Source organism: Haliaeetus albicilla, chromosome 2, assembly GCF_947461875.1.
Source record: "Haliaeetus albicilla chromosome 2, bHalAlb1.1, whole genome shotgun sequence".
Classification (NCBI taxonomy): Eukaryota; Metazoa; Chordata; class Aves; order Accipitriformes; family Accipitridae; genus Haliaeetus; species Haliaeetus albicilla.
The window spans coordinates 9188444-9207300 of record NC_091484.1 but is presented as its reverse complement, the minus strand read 5'-3'; the positions used below and the strand labels follow the sequence as shown (position 1 = coordinate 9207300).

At 45.6% G+C, this 18857-nt stretch overlaps 1 protein-coding gene across 4 annotated transcripts in view; it reads right to left on the bottom strand.

The window, feature by feature from the left end:
- Positions 1-18857, bottom strand: part of NFATC2 (nuclear factor of activated T cells 2) — a 103078-nt gene that overhangs the window by 46682 nt on the left and 37539 nt on the right. For all 4 annotated transcript variants that reach the window (XM_069805058.1, XM_069805049.1, XM_069805067.1 and 1 more), the window contains exons 5-6: positions 16888-17060; positions 6215-6355 (exon numbers count right to left, since the gene is read on the bottom strand). In XM_069805058.1, coding sequence (XP_069661159.1) covers positions 6215-6355; positions 16888-17060 — 314 coding nt within the window. The remainder of the gene's footprint in view (positions 1-6214; positions 6356-16887; positions 17061-18857) is intronic.

Genomic DNA, 18857 nt, shown 5'->3' with positions numbered 1-18857 from the left:
TTATTGCCTGGCAATATGTAGCTGTTCATTGCTCCAGAACTGATTGCTGAGGACTCCCACACCCCATTAACGAAGGATTTACCCCATTTCACTGAACTCTCTGCCTGCTTTTCATAAGCAAGTCCCATGCCCAAACACCCAGAAGTATTGAGCTCTTGCTGCAGCTGCAGGCCAGAAGGGAGTGATGTAAGAAACCATAAATTCTTAATTTTCTGTGTTTTTAAAATCTATTATATCTAAATACATATTCAACAAATCATCACTATTGCCATCTATAAGTTGGGAATATAAAACCTTTCTAGGGAGCTGTGATTTCCTTTTAAATTTTGCAGGGAGAGGCACAGGTGAATTGATAGCATCATTGGGTTCAACTTATTGTGTTTTAGAAACAAGTCTTTCTCTAGAAAGTGGAAATTCCAAAACGAGAAAGCACTGCTGTGCTTATCTGCTAGCTTGTGATGCAGCTGGAATACTGCAAAGTGCAAATTTGAGATCAAAATCACTGTAAAGCCTGCCCATTTGCTTCTAAAAGTGAAAGTAATATGTTTTGAAGAAATGAAATTATTTACCCAGAGTTAAAGCAAGTCTGCAATGAGAGATGTACAGAAGTGCTGGAAATCAGAGACACACTGTGAAGTAATACAGCTATCATCAGAATAGTTATTAACATTATTGTTATTCCAGTGATAGGCAAGCCATTACAAGGGATGTAACAGGTACATGTGGCCATGGGTGCTCCTGAGCACACAAGTCACTGCAGTTAGCGTACCTGGATGTGCAACGAGAGCCCATCTCCTACAGCAACCCCGAGCAGACAGCAACACATAAATATATATCTGCGAAGCTGAGAGCCACCAACCTCAAAGAAAATGGGCACAGGCTGGACACCTGATGCACACCTCAAGTAGTGTAATACTGCTCCCGCTGTGCATGAAGACATGAATGCTACTGCCGTACCTGAAGCAACAAACTCTGTGAATTGTATTTCTGATATTTTAGTAAAGCTGCCAGGTATGCCAAAGGGGGTATAGGAGGGAGCCAGAGGAGGTACAAGATGGAACAAGAGGGAGGGAAGATGAAAGGCTCGTGGGTCTTGGTATCCTGGCACTGGCACAGGCTCTGTGGTTTGCTTCTAGGGTACAGAGGCAAGTGCATTCCATTCAGACACAGCATTTTGGGCACTGTGCAGATGAAAGCCTCAACTCGCCACTCAACTCAACACACTGAACACAATGGTCCTGATCCTGCCCTGTGGTGAGCTCTCCTGAAACCAGTAGACATCCAAGTACGTTCAAGCTCACCTGCTCTAGCTGTTAGTGTCCTACGAAAGCACTATCACTAAAAGATCACCGAGGTGACAGACATGCAGAAACTCAAGGGAAAAAGAAACTAGAACTCCATTGCTTGAATCTAGAGCTGGAAAGATTTATTTTTGTCAAATGGGCTTTGAGCGTCCATGCTTCAGAGGCCTTGACAGCTGCATCAGTTCAAAGGGCACAGAGAGCACCACCTCCTCTCTTTACACTGCATGGCCGAATTGAAAGATTTATGGTGGATCTACTCCAAAGATGTACGCTTTCTGTTTGGGTTGTTCTTCCACCACCCACATTGTCCTAGCAATGATTCATGATGTCCATGTGGCCACCATAAGAGTTTGGCAGGGGAAAGCACAGTCCATTTGCACTTTTCTCCCAGAGAAACACGAAACTCCTCTATCACTCACAGCAGAGCAGCAGTAACCAGTACACAAATGGGAGTAAACACAATGCAACCAACAACATCTGACTTGCAAATTATTACATGACAATTAAAACAAATAAAAGGGGGAATTCCAAACCTTTTCTTTTTTTAACTGTACTGTAAGATCTGGGCCCCAACCAAACACTAACACCCTTGACCTTTAGCATATTCCAAATCCTTGATAGCTGTAAGACTGCTTTTCAAGCTCACTCTTCCAGATCAAAATTAAAAGAATACACGCACTTCCAAAATTTCTATCTGTACAATCTGATCTAGTTGCTTCCCCTGACATATTTTTATTTAGCTGGGCTCAGTTACGTGTCTCTGAGTTCAGATCTTAAAACTCCTTGAGCCAAACTCTGCTTTTGTGTGCTGGACTGACTGTACCGAATTCATGAGTTCCCCTGGCTTACAACAGCCACAGATTACAATCTTTCATCAGGAAGAGATAACCTTACAAAGAACTCAAAACTGTAACACTTGCATGTTGGTAAACCTTATCATTAAGAAAATGAACGCTATTTATACATCAGCATTTCAAACGCAAATACTTCATCCCCTTGCTCACACAGAGCTCCAGCCCCTTCAAGTTCGCTTCCTGCTGCCATTTCCTGTCGCAAGCCTAAAATGAGAGACACTGACAGACTTCTCATTGGCAAGCTCATTGCAATAGTTTCTAGTTCGTGTGATACAAGGCAGTTATTTTCATGACGACTTCCCAGCATAATTTGGGGAATATTCTTTATTTTCCAGGTATTTCTAGGGAAATATCTGTAGTGCTGTGTAAGAGAGCAATAAAATCTGTTCATTGCTGTTCTTAGAAGCATGTTGTATTTCGGTCACAAATATGAACGGTTCTCTGTTTCTCTGCATTGCTAATAGTGAGTGAAGAACTGCCTACATGATCCAGAGGAAATTGAAATAGGTGTTGAGTGTCCGCCTGAGGGATAAAACCTAATTTACAATTGTGAGCCCCAACAGCAGGTTCCTCAGTTTCCTAAGGCATACCGACTGCCACCTTCTCAGCACCCACTTCATTGCAGACACTGATCCAGACCCCAGATTCAAGGTGCACCCAGATTTTGGAGTCTACGAAGCAATTAACAGGAGAATATCTCACTGTACAAAGATAACGGCACAAAGGTTTTTGAGGAAAAAAAGACTCTTGCTAGTCTCGTCTTAAACACTGGACAAACAGGCCAAGCCTAGGAGCTCTGTGGAGTATGGCATGTCGAAAGCTTTTAGATGGTTTTCCACGCTACTGCTCTCACCCTTGCTGTTATTAGTAGAGCTAAAACTGGCGGCAAAAGTGGGAAATCAAATACCACTTGCTAGCACAGACAAGGCTTGTGAGCTGTTAAAATGAAACTCAAAGAAAACCATCTTTCCCCTGCGAGCTTAGTGCATCTTCCTGCCTTCACGAAGGTGCGATTCTTTCACATGCTCCCAGGGCAGCATCGCACTCTGGAAGAGGGCGCAACAACGACAGGGTCACACCAGCGATGCACTATCCACCCACCGGCACGTTTACTGTGGCTTACTTTACTTCTGAGCAGCTTATCAGCACAGCTTTTTGCAAGGTGCTGTGCAGATCTGATCTGCAGCGAGCGAGCTCCCCGAGGCGAGCGCAGGATCCACCTCCTCCTTCTACCCAGTGACATTTCTAATTGATCAATTGGGCTGCAGAACTGGGCCTTTTTGTTCTGTGTTCATGCAGCCTAACGCAACAACGACTAAGCATGGCCATGGTAGCGATAATTAAAATTGTATACAGTGTATAATGAGGGAAGCTGAGAGTCACAGGTGCATAAGATCCTAATTTTCAGGCAAGCTGGGACACTCATTAACCTCTGGCAACCCAAGCACAAAGGCTTAATTCTCAACCTGCTGCAGTCAGCCAGTCTGATCAGCCCCTGCGTGATTTGCATATCCAGCTCAGCTTCTTAACCTTCCTCACCTTAAGATACACCTATTAAAGAAAGCAATCTTCACTTAAAAGCACTTCAGAGCGTACCTGTAAGAGGTATCGCTGCATTATAAAACAGTGCATGGATACACAGAGAACTAGCTCGCCTTGAGCACAGAGCAGAGTCCCCTGATAACCCACTGCAAACTACACAGACTTCTGATTCAGATCAAAGATTTGACTCTGGGCCTCCCATCCTCTAAATTCCCCCTCTGCCAATCATCTATTCAAAGTACAGCAGACTGAGACTGCCTGCAGAGGCTGAAGGGCAGTGGGGAAGGCAGGATATGCAACACCAGCATGCAAATCCCTGCTCCAGACTGGGCACTGCCGCTGGGATAAGTCATGCCTCTCCACTACCAGGAGGTAAAAAAAGTAAAAAAAAAAAAAAAAGTAAAAAAAAAAAAAGGCAGTTTCCCCAGGAGTGAAGAAAAGCTTTAGATTTAGTGTGGAAAATGTTGTTGTTCTTTTTACTTTCTAACATCTATTCCAGCCAGAGCCTTCTCTGCTCTTATATGGAAATAGGGGCAGGGCGTTTTGGATGTTTCCTCGAAATGGCATTAAGAGCTACCTCCTTTTAGTGTATCATCTCCTTTAGTTACTGCAAAACATTCTTGGGACAGGTACTGTCGCAGGCTGCCAAGCATGTTCCCATGCACCTTCACGATTCGCTGACATCGACGGAACAGCGGCAGCACAGTGGGAAGGAATTAATACACGGGCTTAAAAGGAAATGCAGGGTGCCAAGAAAATTGCTCTGACTGCACAGGCTCATCTGAACCTTCACAGTTCAGAGGCCCAGAGCCTTTCATTCTTGCTGTCAAACAGCATGGCTTGCTGGTGGTGTGGGAAGAAACCGGGACCCACAGCATGCCTTTTTTTCCCCCACGTCATCAGCTGATGCCCACATACATTAATTTTTGGCTCAATTATTACTTTTTGCCAAAGCCATTACCCCATAAATCACACACATGCTGTTCACTTGGGCGATGCAATTGCTTAAATCACTTGCAAGTCACTGGATATATTGCCTAGGCTGCCTCTACCTTAGTTTACCGACAGAAAACTTAGAGGCAACATGTTTTCTTAACAGCATAAAGGGAACACAAAGTTTACATAAAACAGGCTTATGCTTTTTCATACTGCAGAGTCCTTTGTCTCGCTGAAATCAACAGGAGTAAAGGGTGGCAGAGTCTGGCCCTTCATATTTGCAAAGTGCTTTTTTGATTCCTGGATGTTGTTGTTATCCTTGCAGAGCACAGTATTTAGAATACAAAAATGAAGCCTAATGAAGGGTAAGTTAAACAAGTCCAGACCATTTACAAAGAAACACATGTCCCTTTGCAAAAGCCTTAGAAAATCCAATAAAATACACATACTGCTTAGTGAGGTGAGATGAAATGCCTGCATGCGTATGATATTAGAAAAGAAACAATTCAGCTCTGAAAAAACAGGTAACTAACTACAGCAGAATGCATTTGTTTGTGTTTCCTCCTGTAAACAAACAAAAAAATGGATTTCTGCTGCCCACCTTAACCATTAGATCATGCTAAGCATATTTTCTGGGGTCAGGTATTCTCTGAGTTAGAAATCAAGTGATGTATGTTATAGCATGCCATTATGAAAACACCATACAGAGAGCTTAGGAAAGGCAGTAAATGTGATGCTAGGCAACTAAATAACTCCCAGTAACCATTCTTTATTCCCATTATTTATCTACATTCATCCAACACCAGTCAGGGCTTGGGACCATCTTGTACTGGCTCTGTGCAAGTCGAGCAAATAAGCAGACAAGATGAAAAGAGAGAGAGAGAATCTACAATCTGCCATTCATTCCCCCTTCATGGTTGCTCAAGAGCTAGCAAGATTACCTGAAAACTTTGGCAAAACATGTTTTAAAAGAAGCAGCTCTGCTGGAAAGAAAGTAGCACTGGGCTGTAACAGGGGCTTTTCTCTTTGAATTGAATTTGTTTTGCTACAGTCTGAGCCTATATAAAAACACCTGAAAAAATAGGAAAGATGAAGCCATGTATTCTTGTATCTCGGTATGTGTATAAAAATAATTTTAATTTGATATAAAATACACATTATGTACATTTTCCCCCACAGACTTCTAAAAGGAAGAAAACACAATCTTTGCCTGTAGTTCACAGCAATAAACAAATGTTCATTTCAATTATGATTTCTATAGTAGCGTTCACTAAACACAAGATAGAACAAGCATAGAGAAACATGTAATGGTCAACCCATTTCTTTGATAACATATCCTGTTCCTACTGATTCCCAGCGTCTGTATTCTTGTGAACTAACAACACAAATATTTGCTCCCAAGTCTAATTTTACTGACATTGTTAAGTGATTTGGTTTTACTTACATGAACTTGAATGGGATTTCTCACTCAAGTAGAGTTACTCATGAGCACAAATCTTAGGATGAGAGCATAAGACACAACAGCACTACAAATTTGCCTTATCCCATTAGGAGAAGTTAGAAAAAAACCTGCCTTACCTGATGTTTTCTCTGTGAACACCACCTTGGACTCTGCTGTGAAATTTTGCCCAGTCAGAATCATCTGTTGTCCTCCATAAACGAGGCAGCTATCGATATCTTGTCTTTCAACCATTGGAAGCTCATGAGCAGACCTTTGGGCTGTGGACAAATTGCAGACATGAATGAAATCAACTCTGTTTTACCAGGACTTTCCAAATCTTCCCAGAACTATCCACAGATCGATCTTGTCATCGTTACCATCTGTTGACTGCCAAAGCAGCTTCTCCAGGATGCTAAATTTAGGTTTGAGAAGGAAAAATAAACTTACTCAAGGCATTTTATTTGGAAACATTCAGGAGCTGGCTGCAGCGTTTCAGCTGTGCTGGCCTTACTCCTTGTCCTTGAGAAAGGACAGCTTGGATGAATGAGCTGGAACTTGCCCATGTCTGTTTCCAAATAAATGGCCAAATTTTCAAGTGCAGGCACACTACAGCCCTGGAGCCCAAAAATTCCACCTGCAGAGAGGATTCCACTGAATAACACTGAATTCCTTCAGAAAAAAAATTAAAATAAACCTCTTCTACAAAAGTCCACTGCCTCCTACAGAACAGGGACTATGCTGGGCCTGGAACAGTCCGTTTGCCAACAAAAGCACAGTCTCCAAGTGCAGGCACCAACACTTGTGCACAAAACAAGAGGGGCAATCACGAAGCCATGTTCGCATCAGCGAGCACGAGGGGTCACACCAGGACTCTGCTGCAGCCCGGGCTTTTTGCAAGCATGTTTTGCAGAGGCCTGAACATCTGAGGAGCAGGGCCTTGTGTTGCACACTGAGTTTGATATAAAAGGCAAGGAAAGAAAGGGTAGGGTGGAATCCAGATGGGCATGTACGTGATCAAGGGTTTCTAAGGTCTTTACTGTTCTTGGCCACAAGCTTGGAGTGTGACTTTGGCAGGTTATTCTCTCTTTCCCCAGCCAGAAAACCAGGATAGCACCATCTCTCCACCTACTTTCCTCTCATCCCATTAAAACAGCCATTTGCATGGTCAGAAAAGCTTTAGAGAATCCTGGTCACCATCCCTGCAAGCCCATTCCAACTGTTTGCTAACAAGCGGCAGGAGCCGAAGAAAGTGAAGATGCGAGAATTGTTCCCTACAACGCAGACAGCTGGAAAATATCATGAGCTTCCCTGTGACCAGAGCAGGTGGGCAGCAGCTTGGGTCTGGTGAACTGCAAGTTCATGACCTGCACTCAAACTCCTCCAGATTCATCCACCCCAACTGGAGAGGTCTCTAGAGGATGCCGCTCATCTATTTAACAGCTGCCTTGGCTGGATTTTAACTTTCTCTGACAAAGAGCCTGCTCCCAAGAGACCCTGAGCACTTGTGTCTTCCCTTCACTGAACACCGTTGGCTGCTGAGCCAAAAAAAAGGAAATATTATCCTAGATGTTCAGTGCTGGCCCTCCACTCACACACAGACAAGGCTGCGCTTTCTGTGACCTGGTCCCAGCACCCCTTTACCGCTGTGCAACCTTCAGAAAGCCGAAAATCCAACAGCTCTTGGCTGCGGTGAGAGCTGTACGAATTCTCTCACCACATGAAGAAAATGCTAGAGTATTTGGTGGGAAAATACAAGCATTAAACCTTTCAGACAGGTGTCTGTAGAAGTGGGAAGCAACTTTTCTAGCAAGGACAGGCTCAACTGAACCCTTTCTGCCAGTCATGACACAGAGGTTTTGGTCTTGTTAAAAATATAGCTAATTCAATATTTATAACCTTCTTGTGCTGCTTGAGAAGCATTTTTTAAAATCTATTTAAAACAACCTTATGACTCATTGTTCCCTTCAAACATATAACAACAGCTGGGCTAAGATACTGCCAATTAAGAATATATATTCAGATTATTTTCACAGAAGCTGCTAATTTCTTTCACATGGCTGTATGATTAATTCCTTTCCCTAAAATACTCAAATTTTTGATGAGTTTATAACTGGATTTATCACAAAGACAGACCTGTAACCTCAAAGGCTTAAAAGTAAATAGCAATCATCAAAAACATGTCTACATTAGTCAAGAGAAAAGGTATTTAAGCTTTGCCCTGGACACTGTTTATTCCTATTCAATCCCCAAATTTCACTTCCAAAGCATCCCAAATCATTAAAATTCCAGATTAACCCACGTCTCCTTCAGACTTCAGTGTGTTAATAGAGAGCTTTGTACCTGACATCCCACAGATCAGTGGTTCTCAAGGCTTTTTCAGGACGAGGAAGGACAAATTTTAGCCTGGAAATAACTGTCTGACTCATCTTAATTACATTTGGATCTCAGCAAGTTGGAAATCGCTGCTGAAGACCAAGCCTCTGTCCAACTTCCATAGAGCGGAGTGTTTGTGTACGCTGCGACCTCCCAGGGAGCCTGGGAGGACAGCCGGTTCACCGGGAATGTGCATCCCGGCTCTTAGGAAATGCCAAAAACCCTTCTGCCATCCTCAGCCAAGCTGGGGCAGCCTCAGCAGCGCTGCCTGGAAGCCCGTGATGGGCAGAGGTGTTCTGCAGGTACCCCCATGCAGCTTCACGCTGCCACGGCCCCACGGTCGGCAGCCGCCTGGCTTGATGCAGAGCTATGTTCCAGCATGGCTACAGCACAAGCAGGCTACGGGCATCTCCAAAACCGCTTTTGCCTTGACCCAAATTTGGTCATGCCTGTAGGTGTACAAAACCCACGTGTGCTTTATATGTGCTCCAGAACAATACCACTTGGAAGTGCTGCCGTTGAGTTTCTCAGTGCAAATACCGTGCTATGGTGAAAGGTGGAGGCATACAGGTACCTAATCAGCACCGGGTTTCCTCTGCCCTGTTTTGCCTGTAGTCTTCCTCTCCCACTAGGTAGTTTGCAAACCCTTTTCTAAAAAAAAACATTTTTCATTTTCCAAGATCACCTTTTTTTTCACCCAGGCCTATAAGAAGGTTTCACTCCATTCCCACCAGTAGGAAAGGCTCAAAGTTCAGTGTGGAGCTGCCTGAATAGGATTACTTTTTTTCCTCTGCAAGAAATATTAATTGCCAATAAATCCCCTTCCTCTCATGATGGGTGGACTGCATGCAATAATTTCACACTATTCCTTCTCTTCCCCCAGGGCTTGGCACTTCATAAAATGACCTACAGCTACTGGAGTTTATGAGCTTTGAATAAACAAAACGCTGTTGATTTAACCAGTTGAGGTGTTTACTTTCAATAGCAACAGTTACTGACATAAGGCAGCAAAGCAAATGCTATAGAAATACTCGCGCTTGGCCTGAAGCAGTGTGTCAACCTATTAACAGGGGACATTATTTTTCTATTTTATTTGACTGTCTGCAAATCAAGATGTCATGGATGCACGGTGCCAAGAAATACAATGCACGCAGCGATACAAGAGAGAAAGGGAACTGCTGTCTCGGAGCGCTGCACCACCTCCGGCAAGCCTCAGCCCGGGAGGGAAGCAGCCCCTATGCCGCTGCCCTTGCCCGCGCCGCAGGGGCACAGGGCGCTTCTCGGGGGGTAAGCCTTTATCTGCTTCCCCGTGCCAGCAGGTGGAGGAAAGTTTAAGACGGCCTCAAACTCTGGGATGGCAGGCTGAACGCTGCTCAGGGGATGCACAAGCCTGGAGGCTGACGGTAAGGAAGCGTGCCAAGGCAGGGTGAAGGTGTTTCTTGCTTCCCCACCTGCCTGCAGCATCCATAACTGTTCCATTTTAGGCAGAGAGGCTATTTGGTTTCTAGGGGAAAAAAGGGATACTTTGAGACAACGGATTACCTGGGTAAGTCTCTTGTGGCTCCAAATCTCCCCCAGGCGAGTGTTGCCCATTGCTATCAGCAGGTTCCGAGTGACAACCTCAGTTGTATTCCCTAACGTGCTCCTTGGGTAATCCCAGCTCCACCTGAGAGCCCCGTTCCCTTCGCGCCGCCCAGCTCTCTCCATCAGCGCTCCTCCTGCACGCATCTCCTGGGACGAGCAGTTCTAGCCCTGCCTGAACATCGCGTTTCCTTCCACCGGCTTGGAGGTCTTCCAAGCGCTGCCTTGTCTTGCCCAAAAGCTGACTCGTTTTATGAGGAGTCTTAGCTGAAGCTAAACGTCTCTGAACAGCCTCCGGAGAGGAACAGTCTCGGCAATCTCTCTCCCTGCGTGTGCAATAAGAACTAGGGCTGGATCGGGTAATGTAGGCAAAGCAAAAAGACTAATGTGATCTGCCCCTCAGGAGGAACGGGCTTGTGAACTCTGCGCGGAGCACTGTGGGTCTGACCAACACTTCCAGAGCAGAGAGACTCTACAGCCTCCGTGTATCAGCGCGCTACCTCAGTGCCACCTTCTGCAGAGTGGCTGGAGGCCTCTACGCAAACCTCTGTGTAAACAGAGGCCAAAGAATAGCTGCCAAAGTGAAATCTGCTCCATGCCGCCTTTCTGACACTTGCCACACTGGATCCAGAGCTTAGGTTTACCTGTTGTCCCCGTAGCTGACCAGAGTTTAGGAGAGATCTTATCCTGGGTGATCACAAGGAGCAGGATTGAGTCTCACCTGCAGCTCAGTGAGGACAAAGCTAGCGTTACCTCTGATTACCTCTAACTGCCATCACAAGCCAAGTAAACCAAAAAATGTGGCTACTTAAAAGAGGTGGGGTCACCACCTGCACCCGCAGTGCAGCAGTCTCCCCAGGCCAAACGCCCAGGTCCTCTTTGGAACCCCCCCAGCCTTACCCTGCCCAGGGCAGCCCCTGCTCACCCCAGCTTGCTGGAAACCTTCAAGCCGTGACTCACCACTCCTGACATGTCTTTCCAAACCCCCAAAGGCTCTTGGCTCCAGCCACTGATTTCTGTCGGATTTGAGAAGAGCAGATAGAGCTGAGTGCCTGATGCTAAAAAAAAATCCCGAACCCTAGAAGCAATAGCAGAGGCGTAATTTGTTGTGGGATTAATTCTTCCACCTCAGTGCAAACCTTAATGAGCCAAAGTAAATATCTCATTCCTCCTGTCACACTGTGTTTATTTACCACAAGCTGCCTGCCTGAGGTAGGACTGATAGGAGCAGAGCTCCTGTGCCCAATGCTTATCCAACACATTAATGTCCTGAGAGACTTTGATCCCATCCATCACACGCTGAAGCACCCTGAGCTCTCTTGTGGGAGGAGAGGCAAAGGCTGGGGAGCTGCAGTATGGGACCCAGGGAAGGACCAAGGGCAGAAGACATGTCTCGCAGGCAGGTAGACATTAGTAAGGCACCCTAGAGAACAGCAATCTTCTAATCAGAGGAATGGGTTGAATTACCTCCTGGTAGGAGTATGGGCCAGTGGAAGGCTTAAGTGGGAATCGTATAAATAAAGCAGAGTTCTAACCCTTGTGATTAGATGGGAAACCTTGAAAATGTGATCTAAACACTATGAAAAGAATAACCCGGTATGAATGACAACAGCTTCCAATTTGTTGCCAGCAAGACTAAATCAGCAGTTTGTGCAGAGGCATCCAAGAAAAAAACACCAAAAATAGAGGGCTTTTCTCCACCTCCTTCTCTGCCCATAATTTATTTTATGATGACCTTGTGAAGGAGGAGTGACAAGCACTGATGGCAGCAGTGTCAGATAAGTATGATACTTTCTATGAACTGCAGCCAGTTCACCAAACCAGCGTGTGATTAATGACAGGAAAACCATGGCCTCGGTTCACTTCTCTGTCGATCATCTCTGCGGGTATGCACAGCATTTCCCTTTAATCCCTTGTGGAGATCTGCTGAGCTTAAATTATGCTCAGAAATCCATGCTCTGAGTAATACGCTGGGGCACTTGCTTTTACCACAGCAGTATTGCAAAGACAAAAAATAAACAGGGGTTTATCCTCGTAGCAAGGCTTGCAGGCTGCAAAAAGGGCGGGCATTTTCCTTCTGTCTGACTCAGACTTTCCAGACTGAAATATTTTGGTTGCACATTAAAAGTGGCAAACATTGTCAGAATTAGCTTTTAAACGCTGTGCTTTAGGAGAGAGAAAAATTTCACTTTAGTAACAGCACCCAGTTTTGTGTCAGTTTTATTTACGGCAAACTGCATGACTGTCTTGCAGTTGAAACGAAAGGGGCAAAAAAATTCCTTTAATTCAACTGGAAACCATGCTACTCTCATAATAATCATGGTTATGGTTAAATTTGCAAATGGGTATCTCCCAAGTGCAAAGAGACCATTTGTTTCTGCTTTTTTATCTGAATAAACTAGGGCTCCTTCTTGCCTGCCATTGTATTCCAACCAGCACAGCTCCTGGCTAAGGAAAAGCACTCACTGGTTTGCCAAGACAACATTCTTTTACATGACTAGCTCTTTCCTCTGTAGTTATTAATGTGTCACATATCATAGGCTCAGATTGTCTAATATTATGGGAAAATCTACTAGAAGGAGAGAAAAATAAAGGAAACTTCCAGGGAAATTGATTAAAGGGAAATAAGATATTTGACCCAATTTAGTGGAACAAAATACGGTCAATAATAGAAACTATTTAAATTCCTCAGATGGACACACAGTTCTTTAGCAATAAGTTTTGTTTGTTTTGTTTTGTTTTTACCACCTCGGAATATCTATTATAAGAACAAGATTTTAGACTCCTCCTCTCATGCCAAGTGCAATCATTTGCATTTTAAGGGATTCATGAGCACAGCTTAGTAACAGCAAACATAGATTATACGAAACAAGAACTGTGAGACACTTTGGGAAGGTTTAACCAGGATCCGTTAGAATAGAAACTGTGACGCAGTGTGGATGATACTCCTAAACCTTACACTCACATCTCACAGACACTTGCATAAAGCCGTTTTTGGTTGCTGACAGCATGGTGTAAAACAAGCTGCCTTGCAGGTGCTTATGTGTCTACTCTGAACTCCCTTCCATACTGCTCCTTCTCTGCCCTATGGATGCTTCAGCCGAGGAGCAGAAACACAACTCCAGAGATCACTCACTCACCGGGAAATGGGTTTCAGCTCATAGTGAAAGGTAAATCAAAGCAAATTAATAGAACTAACGTTACAGAAATTATCTCAATGGTTTGAAAATAATGATCAGATCTGCAAATAGCAAGCCCCTCCATGGGTGATTCGCCACGTGGCTTGTTATTAGGGCTGTATTTGAAGGGACAAGTTAACTCAGTAACCCTTCATGCCTGCAATTTCACCACCTTCTGTGATAGCAGCTCCGTGATAGCACTGCCTGGCCCAGCAAGAGCTCACCTACATGAGCTGGCTTATGCCTGTGCCTAAAGCACAGACCTGCACAAGCAGGGATGGACGTCTGGGCGTGCACAACTGCAGAGGTGCACAGGCAGGGAGCTGGGCCAAGGACCCGTCGGCTGTGGATCCCAGGGACATCTCCTGTAGCGGCTGTGGGGCTTGCTGCCATTTCACAGACTCAGCGTGGAGCAACACCCAGGAGAAGGGATTTTTCTCACCTTTCCAGCACCACACCTATGAGGCAGTGGCTTTTTATCCCTAAATAAGTGATGGCCTGTTGCTACAATTGTCAGAGGACCTTCAAATGCCTTTGCCTCCTCAGTGGCTTCAGAACGAATCAACAGGCAACAGGAGAAAAAAGCTGCAAGCTGCTGAATGTGCAGGCTTGTCTGGATATGAGGTCCATTTTGAGGCATAACTGATCATTTAACAACATATCACCTCCTTGGTCCTCCCACACAGCTGCCTGGGGACGAACTTGCTCCGGATGATGCTTTGAACCTGTGAAATCCCCTTCTAAAACCTGTCAAGTGCTGAATGTGACACAGATGAGGTGGAATCAAATCGCCCCGTGAAAAGCAGATACTTCACAGTTCTTGCTTCATTGCAGCTAATGATCTGCTGACACCGGCGGGAGTTTTTAGCCAGGATCAGCTTCTGCTGAGGAGAGCACTCAACTATTCTGTTGGTAGCAACAGCGCTCTCGGGGGAACCCCACTGGTAGGGAAATGGCCAGTTATCTTAAAGCTGCTACTTACTAAGGCTTTCCCGGCGGGATATTACTAACAGCTACCAGACAGGAGAGATCTTACAGGAGAGTCCCTGAGGATAAGGGTTCCCAGGCGGCCATGTCAAAAAAAAAAATGAAAAAACAAACAAAGGAAAAAGAAGAGAATCCCAGCAGCACACGAAGGTGGGAGGTGGGACACAAGGAGAAAATGTCACAGAGCCCCAGCGTGCCTCTTCTCGGCAGGGCACCTGAGCTTACCTGAGACTGAGCTCTGTAACATGTGCAGATTGTCTGGGAGAAACTGAGGTTATCATCTCTACTGTGATTTAGCTTGCATTACTAATGCTGGCTGAACCAACTAATGTTTTTAACCCTCTTCCCAGAACTGGGCTGAGATCAGGAAGTGCTACTGAAATGCAAAAACGTTGCTAAATATGCAACATACGTACTAAATGGAAGAGACTTATTACTCCAGATCACTTTATACTCTGCTTCCATGAGTTCAGAAAAGCACAGTCCTTAACATACCTCTCCAAATTGCCAGTACATCCAGTATTCCAAAAATAAAACTTACTTTTTTTTTCTTGGGGAACAAATACATTTTTTCTTGTAGGAACTTTGCTGTCCGCTATGCAGCCAACATTTTCATATTTTAATTTAAAAAAATCATAAAAATAAGCCACTTCTACTGGCATCTCCACTCTTGGCTTTTTTATGCCCCTAAGACTCATCAAAGCAAACACATCTCAGAAGAAATGCCTAGACATCTTAAACAAGCCATTGTAAATAGCAGTCATTGCACAGGCAAATTAGGTGTGTGCATACAATTCAGGAAAATGTGATCTTATTCTGTAAACCATGACCAGATTTCTGCTTGAACGCTCTTTGGTGATGGGCACAAATACAATGTGCAGTTGTGGAAGGGTCTTAGAATGCCTGGCTAACTCATATTTTCTTTTCCTGTAGGAGAATTTGAATAAGTGGGGTGTGATCTGCGGGGCTCCGTGCATGACCCAGAGGTCATCCACCCTCTGCTCTGGGCTCGTGCTGTTTTTCTGTACAGTGGATGTAGGAGTTACACCTGGAGCTTCCCCACCCGAGTAGCTCCCCACTGCGGGCAGGAATGGGCTGTCTCCACTCGGAAAAGAAATTGAGGGAGAAGCCAGGTGGTCCTTTGCCACAATCCCCTTCCTATCCACAGAAGCTGCAGGTTGCTGAACATTTCCTTTAGCAAATAGGCCTTTGTTTCAGCAGGGATGCATTTGGTGTGGAGGCCACTACAGTTTCAGCCATCTAGTTCCATAAAGGATCATAACCGTTTCCTATGGAGAAAGGTGGTGGCTACTCCCACTGCTCTCCCTTCCCCATCATGGTGCCCGGAGACTTCACTCAGCTGCTAAAATGCTCTGATAGTTGGTATCTTCTCGTAAACATTGCCAAGAGATCGTACATATCCATCACGCTCTCCTTAGCCTTCCCTTGTTTATTCGTTTCTACTGTTTTTTAAAAAGCTGCCATCAATAATTCACCAGCCACAATTTCTCTTGATTTCCCATCCAAAATTGGCTCCTCTCTTATTCTAAGCAGTTGTTATTTAAGTAAAGCCTGCATCTCAATAAATAAAACTCACACGCGAGAAACTCTTCAATGACTTTCTTCACATGATTTATGGCAAGACAGGTTCTGCGAAAGGGGTGAGTCATTCGGCAAAGGGAGAGGAACATTGTTCATTATGTATTTGCGAAATCCCCAAACCGCTGAAAAGGCACCATTTACCAACAAAAAGCATCACAGGATGCATATGAACCAGCAAAGTAGGTGGAGCCCTTCCAGAAATGACTGTGACATGGGGGGCACCTTGTCAGAGGCCTCTCTTTCTCAGGGTCCAGTACATTAAAATGAGTGGGAGGTGCAGGTTTCTCAGCTTATAGGATTTGTCCCCCAGAAATCAAAACTGCAAGTTTTCTTCTGTCCCTCAGGGGAATACCAGAACAACCCGGGCTTTTCCTGCTTCAGCCACAGCCTCCCGAGCTGTACACCCCTTAGCACTGACATCTAGAAAAAACAACAACCAGGATGCGCCTGAGCCTCAAAGTCAAACCTGTTTCTTCATCTCAGTTGTGTTCCTGCCACAGCTCAGATCAGAGGATCCTCCTCTGATCAGTCACTCCTTCGGCAGGCGGGACTGGCCCCAGTGCTAGGATCCAGCCCAGGTTTGAATTCAAAACCTCCAACCACATGCCAGCTTGCGGATAACAAGTTCTGGTTGTGCCTCTATGCAAAACAAAACCAACCCCAGGAAGGCAGGCAGCTTGCATGCTCATGAACAAACAGGGAGAATGTAAATACGCCCCTATACGCGCACCCACGCTGGCTCCCTGCTCCCAGAAAGACCTGCTAGCCAGAAGGATCCAGCAGCAACACACTAATAAATAAACTTTGCAAAAGCCCCGAAAGTCCCTCGCTGTCCTCACAAGCTCTAAACACCGTGAAGAGCCACCTGCCACCAAAGCTTGTTTCAGGAAAGGGAATGTATATAAGCAAGAGCCACAGGTCACTCAAACTGTGGCACAGACCCAGCCAGCGCAGGAAGAGCAAAGCACCTTGCGTTCGCCTATCTGAGCGCGTTGGGTTTTCTCCCCTCAGCGCTAGCCTGGAGCAGAGGGACAAGATGATTGCTGTTGCAAGAGACGGAAAAGGAGCAAATCTCAGGGGATACTTACAGCATTCGATGGGGTTCGATGCTGCTTGCAGAGAAATGATCCTGCCGTTGGACTCGGGGATGTGCACGCGGAAGACGAGCCGGACGCGGGTGTTCTTCCTGCCGATGTCCGTCTCTCCCTTGCGCAGCTCGATGTCTGCGTTCCTCAGCTTCAAAATCCCCGCGCAGTCAATGCTGCCAAACACACACGCCGTTTAGCTTACCATTTCTGCTCTCAAACAGCTTGGAAATAGGTGACTGTCAAGAGGATTAAGCTGCTTTGCTTCGATCTCTGGGTTAAAAGCAGCTCCAAATACCTGGTTTGCTTAGGATTTAGACATTGCCATTTCAGCAGTTACAGGGGAAGAACTCCCAGACAGGCTCACATCCCCCAGTGAGTGGGGGATGCTGCTGGACCCTTCCCCGAAGACCCTGGGACCCAGTGGCTCAGCGGGTCCCAGCCGAGGGCTAGGGGTGCCCTCTACCCTGGGGACAGCCAAAGCCACTCTCCAAACTTCATAACCCCGAGTCTTATTTCCCTCCTGTGCTAAGCACAAGAGTGCACATGGCAGAGCCCACCCCGGTCCCCCGGGGCAGGGAGCATGAACCAGAACAAGAAGCGCACGCTGGGGCAGGCAATAAGCTGAGGCTGTGCCGGAGCCCTCCGCACGCTAGAGAGCATTAAAGCCTCCACCGCCAGCTCTGCAAACAGCTCAGTGCCCAGAGACTACACAGCAGCTATTGCCTGCACGTGGGCAAATTAGTTCAGCTCCACGGGGAATCACAGCAGTTGAACCAGCTAATTGCATGCACCATCCAGGCATGTTTTCCCCACAGTTTGTAATGCAAGCATTGAATTTAACTGCAAAGCAGGAACCAAACCGCTCTCTCCTCCTTTTCGACTAGGTAGGTGCTACTGCTAGAACTGGGCTCTCCAGCCCTGGCCCAGGTCACCATGTCATCCTCCAAAGCCCTGGGATATTGTTCCCAGCCAAGACAATAGCCTGGCAGAGCAGAAAATGGTTCTCTGCCCCCGTTCACCATGTCCCTGCACAAAGGGAGGATATAGGGAGCAGGATGGGGCTGAGCAGCAATGAAAGGATTAGGATGGCTTAAACCAGCATTGCAACTTAATATTGGTGTAAGCGCAGGTTAACTTCTTAAGAGTCCAGTGTAACCGAGCAAACACGCCTGTCTACATTAAGAGAATGTGCCAATTAATATTTACAGAATCTGGGATCTTCAGCTCAGCAATAGTCCTCGGAGGGTGCAGTGAGCCCTGTTATTAAACAGGCACTGCCAACCCCTTTTGATACCAGTTTTAAAGACACACCATTTTTCTTCTTTTGATATGAATTAAAAACACATTTTGGGAGGCATAAACCCCAAGCTGTTTCCTACACCCACACTGTTCCTTGCCATTGCATGTGTGCAGGGGTTTATTACTCCAGGGTTACTTGTTAGGAACAGACAATCGTGTTCCATTCAGCATTTGGCTGCTTAAGTTTGAGATGTGGACTTTTATTTATTTCCTTGGGTGCAGAGGGAAGGAGAGGCTTGAAGGAAAGGGAGGAATGAGGTATATTTTCTGAAAAAAGATATATAAAGAAAGAATGGGGATTTTGCGATGAAGTAGGGGGGCTTAAAAACGTAGCTGCTCTGCCAATTTTCTCAGTATCCTCTGAAGGATGGAGATACAGCTCTTTCCTCTGCAGAGCAATCACTCTCATGCTGCCTGGCACACATTCAAGCCTGAAGCTTCAGACTGGTGCCCACTTCATCCCTCTGCCTCCATAAAACTGGAAGGAGTAATACAGAAAAGATGTGCCTGTACTTGCTTTTCTGTGAACCTATTACAAGGGAGTGCGATTTCATGGCCAGAGCACTTGGCTGAGTTCAGAAGAGATGTTTTCTATTCCATTAGATGTTGAAAAATGAATCGTACACCTTTCCTCCACTGCCTACTGCTCCTTGCTTCTCATTGCGTGCCTG